Source organism: Pogona vitticeps, chromosome 8 (genome assembly GCF_051106095.1).
Source record: "Pogona vitticeps strain Pit_001003342236 chromosome 8, PviZW2.1, whole genome shotgun sequence".
Lineage (NCBI taxonomy): Eukaryota > Metazoa > Chordata > Lepidosauria > Squamata > Agamidae > Pogona > Pogona vitticeps.
The window spans coordinates 28543953-28553556 of record NC_135790.1 but is presented as its reverse complement, the minus strand read 5'-3'; the positions used below and the strand labels follow the sequence as shown (position 1 = coordinate 28553556).

The following is a 9604-nucleotide window of genomic DNA, read 5'->3' as shown; positions in this document are numbered from 1 at the left end:
GAAGGAAGGAAGGAAGGAAGGAAGGAAGGAAGGAAGGAAGGAAGGAAGGAAGGAAGGAAGGAAGGAAGGAAGGAAGGAAGGAAGAAGGAAGGAAGGAAGGAAGGAAGGAAGGAAGGAAGGAAGGAAGGAAGGAAGGAAGGAAGGAAGGAAGGAAGGAAGGAAGGAAGGAAGGAAGGAAGGAAGGAAGGAAGGAAGGAAGGAAGGAAGGAAGGAAGGAAGGAAGGAAGGAAGGAAGGAAGGAAGGAAGGAAGGAAGGAAGGAAGGAAGGAAGGAAGGAAGGAAGAGATCTGAGCACGTAACAAAACCATGATGCCAGGTCTCTATATTACATATCTTTGACTTGTGTTTCTTAGAGAGTACAGAAGGAAGAGTGGTGAAGAACAGCCGCCCCCCAACTCATCCCAATTATATTCTGGTCCATGGCGATTTCCAGTTCCACCCCTTCCCTCCCCTACACCACACTTTTGCAGACACCCCCTGACTCTAAGGCAGCCACTCGCACTTTTCTTTTTGGCCACATGGCCCTCCCTTTCAGGAGCTCTTCTCCGTTTCCACCCCCACCCACCCATCAAACAAGGACACAACAGGAACAGATGAACCGAAAGTCCTCTCCTTGCATTTTTCAGTCTGTGCCCCCCCTTTCAAATGTGCCATTGAGAATAGTGCTGGTTCTCATTATTGTCATCTGCAGAAGAGGAGGGCTGTGGACGTTTCTGCGGGTGCGCATGTTTCTATTAGTTAGCAAAACATGGAACAAATGTTGCTCTCTAAATGGGATAATACTGCGTCCAGCCTTTTGGACTCAAATAAGAGCCCATCTCCACAAAGATATTGCACGTTACTTTCCAGTCCCAAGCATCTTTGAACCCCTTTTTTGTGTATTCGCAAAGGCTTTCACAGCCGGGATCTAATGGTTGTTGTGGGTTTTTCGGGCCTTCTTGGCCGTGTTCTGAAAGTGGTTCTTCCTAACGTTTCGCCAGTCTCTGTGGCCGGCATCTTCAGAGGACAGCAAAAAGTTTTGCCCAGGAATGAGAAAATTTCTTATTGGACTACGTTTCCCAGAATCCCAGCTGGCAGGGTGGCTGAAAACTTTCTGTCCCAATGCTAAAGTTTGAGTAAATAATAAAAGGGTCGTTCACCCCTTCAAGCCTTGGCTCTGAGCCAGTTGGATTTGCGGCGCAAGGTCCCGGGCGACATGCACGCCGCAGCAAAATATTTTACAGGGCTGACACAATCACAAGGGACTCCTTTCCCTTGACCCAAACCAACTCCCCATGATACGCCCGACACTGCTTTGGGACGCCGACAATCACACTGGAGACAAAATGTAGGGTTTTTATTGCATTCAGTTCCCCCCCCCCTTAATGCTTCTTTCCTCTTCCTCTTCTGGATTCCACGCTCTTTGACATTCATCATCTCCCCACCCCCCAGCACTACTGAGACTGTGAACCAAAGTCTTTGATTATCTACCACAGCCAGGAAGGACGTGCATAGCTGTCAACGCCCAGGAACACCTTACTGTGGGTTTATTTACTCAACGGATATGGTTAGGTTCCCCCCCCCCCCCGAGGGAATCTACCCTGCCAGGTTACAGCCTCAGCACATGTTCATGTCCAGAAAGCAGCCATTAGAGTCAAAGGCAGTGGCAGGTTGAAAGGGAGTTTGGAGAAATTCCTTTTTTGTCAGTAAAAACGGGCACACACAATAGGGTATTTATTCAGAATATTCTAGTCCACCTTTTCTTTGGGGGCTGATTTGAGTCTATTGCACAACCAAAGCAAATGCTGTAAAAAAAAGAGGGAAAGAAACAGAGTTGTTGTCCGAAATGTAACTTTTCTCAGCTCTGCCCAGTAATTACTTCCACCATTTCTATGTGCATCATGGATGCTCTGTACAACAGATAGACAACATGGTTTTCTTGGATGGTGTCGGAGGTCAAGGTCATCCCGACTAACAGAAGTATGTTAAGAACATCACAATTTGGTTCCAAACCACATCCTCAGGGGGGTGGACATTGTCGGTGTTGTAGGCAACCGTCATGTCCCAGGCATCGATCATGCCTACCTTGAGACTTCGAAAAATGCGTTGCATGGCCAGCTTCTGCATATAGCCATGGAAATCACCGAACCGTTCCATATCTCCTCTCATTTCTCGAATGTTCTCTGCTTTGACAATGACTTTGGTGTCTGGGCTTCTCAGAAGAAGGCGCTCGACAGCATTGCGGATGTTAACCGCCCTTCGAACAAAAATATCGATGGGGAACGGACGGAAATGCTGGCCCAGGGCAAGGATGACGGCCCGTGTCGCTGTCCCCTGCCCACTCGGTCAATCTCCCGAGCGACGTAATCTAAGTCTTTGACTGAATAGAAGGCGAGGGTCACGATGGGGTGCCCGTGTTTCTTCCACTGGATAAACGTGTTCCTTTCCAGGTCCACAGCCATACGGGTGTTGAACGCTGGAGCATCCGGGTGAGTATCAAAATACCTGAGGGCTGGGAAGGAACAGATACGCAGCGTGGTGAAAGAGAACGGAAGTATTGTTAAAAGGACAGCACAGTATTTGCACATGGCTGGCTTTGCTTGCTTACTTCATTTATATATCATCCCCTCCCCTTAGTGCAGGGCTGCAGGGTACGATTCTGGCCGCTAATAAGCTAAAATCAGCAATGAACAAGTAATGAAGTATTGGAATAGAACAGAATAGAATTCAAATGAAAACGCCAAGATAAAAGGGGTGCTTCAAAATACATTGAAAATGATAAATTGGCAGGACAGTGGTGTGTGGTGTCTTTGTTCTAGTAATCCTGGGTTGTTCCTGGATCCAGGATATGACCTTTGTATTCTTATAGCAACTGACCTTGTGGTCTGTTCAGATATTTCCAGTGAATAAGCTACTTGCAATCTTCCTTCCTTCCTTCCTTCCTTCCTTCCTTCCTTCCTTCCTTCCTTCCTTCCTTCCTTCCTTCCTTCCTTCCTTCCTTCCTTCCTTCCTTCCTTCCTTCCTTCCCTTCCCTCCTCCCTCCCTCCCTCCCATCCATCCATCCATCCATCCATCCATCCATCCATCCATCCATCCATCCATCCATCCATCCATCCATCCATCCATCCATCCATCCATCCATCCATCCTTCCTCCCTTCCTTCCTTCCTTCCTTCCTTCCTTCCTTCCTTCCTTCCTTCCTACCTACCTACCTACCTACCTACCTACCTACCTACCTACCTACATTTATAGAACACTTTATATAGTCAAGTTTTCAATAGTTTTAGTAACCTCCTCTTTCGGGAGGAGAGTCAAAAACTTCTCCAAATCGTTGCCTAACTGCAACAGCACTCAAAGCCGCTCTTGAGAGCCTGGCGGAAGCATCAGGACAACCCTCCCCCCCGCCGGTTCAATCCCCCTAAGACGTACTTGTTACCCTTTTCAAAAGGGAGGTCACCCACTGGAACGATGTCGAATCTCCCATGAGATAAACCATTTTCTTCTTTAGGCAGCTTTGGATTTTCGCCAGGGTGCTGAAATCAGTCACTGAGCAAAATCCTGGATGCCAAACGTTATGAAGAACGTAGCCACTCGGCACGGGCGAGGCCATCCCAACCCGACATGTCTCCTTGGCCGTCTTGGTTCCTGACAGAAGAAGGCACACAATTCCAATCCCGGACGTTTAAGAGTTAAGCCTTCTGGGTACCCCCAGGGACAGATTGCTTAGCTTTCTTTTTTTGCTACCATTGATTCCCCCCCCCCAAGTTCTTTCCACGCCCACTGAGCAGAAAGCTGTGCATGTTGGTGAACTGGCATAATAAAAACAGGCTGAGACCAAATCCTCACACATTCTTAACACCACACTCCCCTGTACGGCCCGTGCTCCACAAGAGAGCTTTGTAAATGCCACGCTAAACACCATAAAGCCAGAATCCTATTAGTCAGTTATGCTGGCGTCAAGGCAGGAGAGAAAAATCACAGCAACTCAATGGCTACTGGCTAACAAGATGCTGTTTTTGTACGCCTCACCACATGCCAACTCACACAACTGGTGCACAGTCGGACAGAACAAGTGGGAACTTTATAACTAGCAGCCGTTTGCCCTGCAAGTCACACAAAAACACTTGCACTGGTGTAACTCATTTATGAAATTCTGTGCAAAAAAGAGAGACGGTCATGCCATCTCTCGAACTACCCTTGTTAGATAGACCATCCCACTAAGAGTGCATACCCCAACCCCATAAAGAGCCCAAATTCTCACAAGAAAGAGGAAGTTCAACGCACCATTACAGGGTACGACATGAATGTCCTTGAATGCCCAAGGAATCTCAACTCCAAGGTTTGGCCTGCAAGAGAAGAGGTGTTGGCATTAGGAAACAGCCCATTAGATCAGGCCGATCCTTAAGATTAGAACTCGGGGGGGGGGGAGTTACTCTTTTGGAGACAAAGACTCCCAGAATCCCATGGCCAGCCCCGGGGAGCCTGGGAGTTGGGGTCTTGGCCAGTGGCTTTCCCAAGCTTGGACCAAGCGCCAGGCTGATTCCGTGGAGAATCTCACCCTGGAATGTGTAGCTGAATGCATGGCTGACCAGTGAAAATTCCTGGACCGGATGGCATGAAAGGGGCCTATCGAGTGTGACGGCAAGGATAGGCAAAAAGGCATCACCAGGGTCAGATTTTACTCCCTAATACTAATTGTAAAGATCCTTGTTAATGCTCATCAACTCCAGGAGATTAATCTGGATTTCTGATTGCCCAAAGGCTTTGAGGAAGAATTGCATGGATCAATACCATTTGGAAATGGGACATTCACAGATAGAAAGAAAAGCTAAACACCTTCTTAAAAGGCTCTGTTCCATGCCTGTGAGATACGAGATGGGTGTGTTGTGGGTCTTCAGCTGAACAAAAGCTTCGCAAGGTACATTCTTGGGTTTTACGCAGTAGAAGGCCTCCTGGTCTCTCTCGTCCAGATAAGCGCACAGTTCCTGCCTTCGGTTCAGCTTGAAACCACATTCAGTGTTGACAGCTGAAGTTCCGTTTAAAAATTTACCCGTGAAAGCTATTTTGTCGTAGCCTTTCTTCCTCGCTCTCCAAAGAGCGGAAACAGCTTCACTGGGGTGGATGAGCAAGAGGGAAACGCTGACGTTCCCCTCCCAGAATAAAGTGAAATCGACCAGATACGTCCCGTTCCGGTGGTCCTGGACAAGTCCGGAGGCGCCAGCCTCGAGGTTCTGTGAGTAGATCCTCGCTCGTAGGAAATCGCCTCCATGCTCCTTCCTCTTCCCAACATGGTCGTAGAGATCCAGACGAACCGCCAAGTGGTCTCCCACACAGTAAGTGTCCTGGCGGTTTACGATGGTGGCTTGGCTGTTCTTGGCACTTGTGACGGTCTTTATATCCCTGAATGTAACGTTGGGGATCATCTCGTCCAGTTCTTGAAGGATATTTTCAATCTCTTTCTCCTTTTTTGACCACTCCATCTCAAGATGATACAGAATGCCATCTTTCGTTGGCCGTACTGAGCTACTGACACCTAGGGCGGAATGAATTTCAGGGTTTAACATTCTATTGCATTAAATAGGAAGTTGTGTCTGAAGACATTCGCCCTCCAGATCTATTTAGACAAGGACTATCTAGTTGGACAGCCACTTTCTGGACTCCTTGGCTGACCTTTTAAGCGGAAATACCAGGAAGAGCTTTTTCTTCCCATCAACTTTTATCATACGGAATTCATGTCATTCATGAAAAGGAAGAAGAGGCTTACCATTACCTGTGGCCGCTTGAAGTTGATTCGTAAAGTTTCCATATATTTTGAACTGGAAGAAGGAAGGAGAAAAACATAATTACTGGTGCTCAGAGGGATACGCTGTCTGCTTCACTATCTGGAATTCGCATCAAAAGGCAAATTTGGCTCTCAGGAACAATGGGAAAACAAACACCGTCAGTTAAATGGCAGTGCTGTAGCAAAATTACATCCGTGTGCAGGCCATGGGATTCCCCCTCCAGGAATGCGTAGCCAAACATCGTTCTCTAGAAGTATGAACTTCAGTTACTTTTCCTCTTTTCTCGTTTGGGTGGACACAACATGACAACGGGAGGAGACACCCAGCAGTGTTCAAACCTGTCAGGATTCCTCCCCTCCAGGCAAGCAGGTGAGTTTGGTGTTTCTGTTTTTCTGTTTCTTTCCTCATCAAGGTCTCCATATTGTGCACCACCCAAACCGTCTCTGCAAAATTTGTGTCCTTTAAGAATACACAGAGAGAGAGAGAGAGAGAGAGAGAGAGAGATACAGAGGGAGGGAGGGATGGCTGAGGGTTCAAAATGGTGTAAACAATCTGTGAGGCTGACTACAGGAGTGATCGCTGGAACTCATCCAGAACAAGTCTTCAGTTTGCCCAACATTGCAAAGTCTGGTATATATAGAGAGAGACTTCATATGGTCTGCTGCTGATGCACTACAACAATTCTATAAATGTATATAAAGATAGTTGTTGTGGGTTTTTCGGGCTCTTTGGCCGTGTTCTGGAGGTTGTTCTTCCTAACGTTTCTCCAGTCTCTGTGGCCAGCACCTTCAGAGGACAGGAGTAGGAACTCTGTCTGTGCTCTGGTGCTGTTTGTGCATCCTCTGAAGATGCCGGCCACAGAGACGGGCGAAACATTAGGAAGAAAAACCTTCAGAACATGGCCAAAGAGCCCGAAAAACCCAGAACACTCATCAGATCCCGGACGTGAAAGCCTCCGAGAATACAATGTATATGAACATATATAAATATATATACATTCCCCCCCCACTTCCCCTGCCGTTTGCCTAGCAGGGATAGTGATGCAGAAGTAGCTCGCTTATTAAGCCGTGTCATGACGTTTGGCCGGAGCCCTTTCCCTGCAGATGGCCAGGCTTGATTCGATGGTTCTCACCGAGCCTGTCCATTTCCACGTGGCTCACGCGGTCTCTAGTGCTAGTGTAGCCGTGCCCTGTCACAACACACCCGCGGACCAGCTTTGTGCAATTTCTGTTTGGCCAGAGTTAATCATTTTGCAGTCATCTCCATTAAAAACACCCTGAAACAACAGATGGATATAAACCTATCACGACATTAAAGCCACCACTGAAAACAATTTTAAAAGCATTTTAACACACTGTTTAAAAAATGGGTGGAGCGGGGGGGGGTTGAGCATTTTTATTGACATTTTTTTTTTACCTTGATCTCAACTCTCTGGAGAGTGTAGCTGAGGATGATGATGGTTAGAAGAACAAGGACCACAAAGCCTGAGGGCCATCTCATGGCAGAAGAAGATCCGTCGGAGGAGACGCCCAAGACAGGAGTCACCTGCTTTTAAGCCCAACCTGGGAGGGGCGACAGGTTGCCGGAAAGCAAGGAAGCAGCAAAAGGCTGCTTTTTTTTTCATCCACCTTCACTTCTTTTCTTTTTGAAATATTTCCTCTTTTTTTATAACAATAAGTCAACTAAATGCAAAACTTGGAAATGAAACTTAACAAGCATGCCATCCGAAGAACAAGCAGAAGAAAAACACAGAATATAACGTCCACGTTCCATTCTGTGCTCCCCACTCCCCTCGGGACAAATGTACAGTACCTATTTATTTTGCTTTATATTTATTGGCCTGTTTCCCTCCAGAAATATCCCAGAGTAGTCAGTTGACTAGATGGGCGGTGTATAAATACAATACTGTAAATAAATACTGTAAACAGGTAAATAATGGATCCTTTTCCAGGGGTATAACCTTTTCCTTTCTCAGACACAGGTGCAAAAAACAAATTCCACATTAAGAGCCCGAAAAACCCGCAACAACCATCAAATCCCACATTATCTTTAAAATCATTTGCACCCAATATGCCGTTTCTCATCTTAATTTCACAGGTTGTTTTATCGTTAAGAGCCCTGTGACACATTTCTTTATACTGTTTCCCCCCCCCCCCCAGGAATCTGATTATTATTCTTGGAGTTCCTTGCAAATATCTGTCTTGCCACCGTTACCGTACTAATAACTACATCATTCCCCTTCTTCCCGCTTCCCCTGATTATAATTAACCCTCTTCAAAAGAGCTATCGCCGGGCCCATTTCCCCATCAGTACCCATCATTTCCGAAACCTCTGTAAAAAATCATCTATCAGTCCTTCCTCCTCGTTTCACGAGTCCACCACATGTGCTGGAAGGTTCCACTTTTGGTTCTACGCATTCCAACCTAAAGAAGACATCGCTGAAGGACAGCTTCACCCGTGTTAGGTCCCACCTCCATTCCACATTGCAACCTTTAAAAAAACACAAACACCTCTTGCAGGCGTGTTTTTTGTTCTTCTTTCCCTCCCCATCTTCTTCCAAGTCCACCTTCCCCTTCTGGGAGTTTCTTCTGCAACTCTTCAGAGGCCCTGCAAACCCTCCGAGGGTCTTTCCCCACCTGGCTCCTTGGGGACCAACCGAGGAGCAGCCATTGGGGGGGAGTGGGGACTGGGCAGAAGTGATTAGCGGTCAGCTTCCTTATGCGCACGGCTTTCAACTCTCTGTGGAGAAGGTTGTTTGGGTTTTTCATCGAGCACATTTTGACCACCACCTTTGTTTCAGGCTTCCACCCAGAGCAGTCTTTGTTTGGACCTCCGGCAGGATATCCTCCCCCTCCTTTCCTTTGGCAGAGCAAACCCAACGGCAAGGAAACGGCTTCAAAGTCTCTCCCACCCTGCAAGCTGGCGAGGATGAGGCCAAAAAGCTCCTCTCTTAGGAAGACACCCTCTGGCACCTTTCTGTCTCTCTCTCTCTCTCTCTCTCTCTCTCTCTCTCTGCCTTTCTCTGGGCCCTGTGCATGCACACGTCTTGATGGGGAAGGCACCAGCCCTTCAACCTGGCTCTTCTGCAAAGGATGGATGCCCCTGGGCCCTCTGGGGCCGGATCCTGCCCTCCTGGCCCAAGTGCGCTCTCACTCTTGGTCATCAGCCTTGCAGGAGAAATGCCTCCCTCTTCTGTCTCCCTCCCTCTCTTTTGCTTCCTCCTTTTGCTCCTCCCCACTGTCAACAGTGTGTGTGTGTGGGGGGGGCGGGTTGCATGACAATGTATGTCTTCCAAATTTTTATTTTGCACCCAAGAACTTGTCAGGGAAGGGATGGGCTAGGCCCCCTCCGGGCAGAGGAAGGGCAGAGGAGAGGAAGAACGGCTCAATGGGTAACCAACCGTGTGTGCTAAGATTATGTAAAGGGCTGGATGCCTCCTCTGGCTGGGAATGAAATAAGCATTTGTAGGGCACAAACACACGCCCCATTCCAAGGGTGGGACAGGCAGGGGGGTGTCCCCGCTCGCTGATCACACCGTAGTGGGCAGGGACCCTCCCTGGTGGGTGGCCTTCCTTGGCACTTTCGCCCCAAACCCAGCCACCGATTTAATTCATGCGGCTGGTTCAGGGGTTTGCCCAGGAATGACCGCCCGCCCCCCTGGACTTTCCTTAGGATTTGGGGTTGCCCCCTTTGGCTGTGCCACCTCGGCCCAGCTGGTGTTCATATTCCAATGGGCAGCAGAGTGGAACGTCCCACTGGCTGGAAACGCTGGCGGCGGCTTCTCCGGATCCGCAGTTGTCATCGGCTGTATTGCTTGCCTGTTAAATGCCCCAGATGGAAAGT

The 9604-nt window shown here is 48.2% G+C and overlaps 1 protein-coding gene across 1 annotated transcript; it reads right to left on the bottom strand.

Annotated features, from left to right (window-relative positions):
• Window positions 1–1355: 1355 nt before the first annotated feature.
• Window positions 1356–9450, bottom strand: LOC110078874 (NXPE family member 2). Its single transcript, XM_072979344.2, is given in 7 exon segments — window positions 1356–2313; window positions 2316–2491; window positions 3408–3623; window positions 4263–4324; window positions 4815–5511; window positions 5743–5794; window positions 7178–9450. Coding segments are annotated over 7 exon segments (1650 nt in total). The 5' UTR covers window positions 7262–9450; the 3' UTR covers window positions 1356–1950.
• Between the last annotated feature and the right edge of the window lie 154 nt (window positions 9451–9604).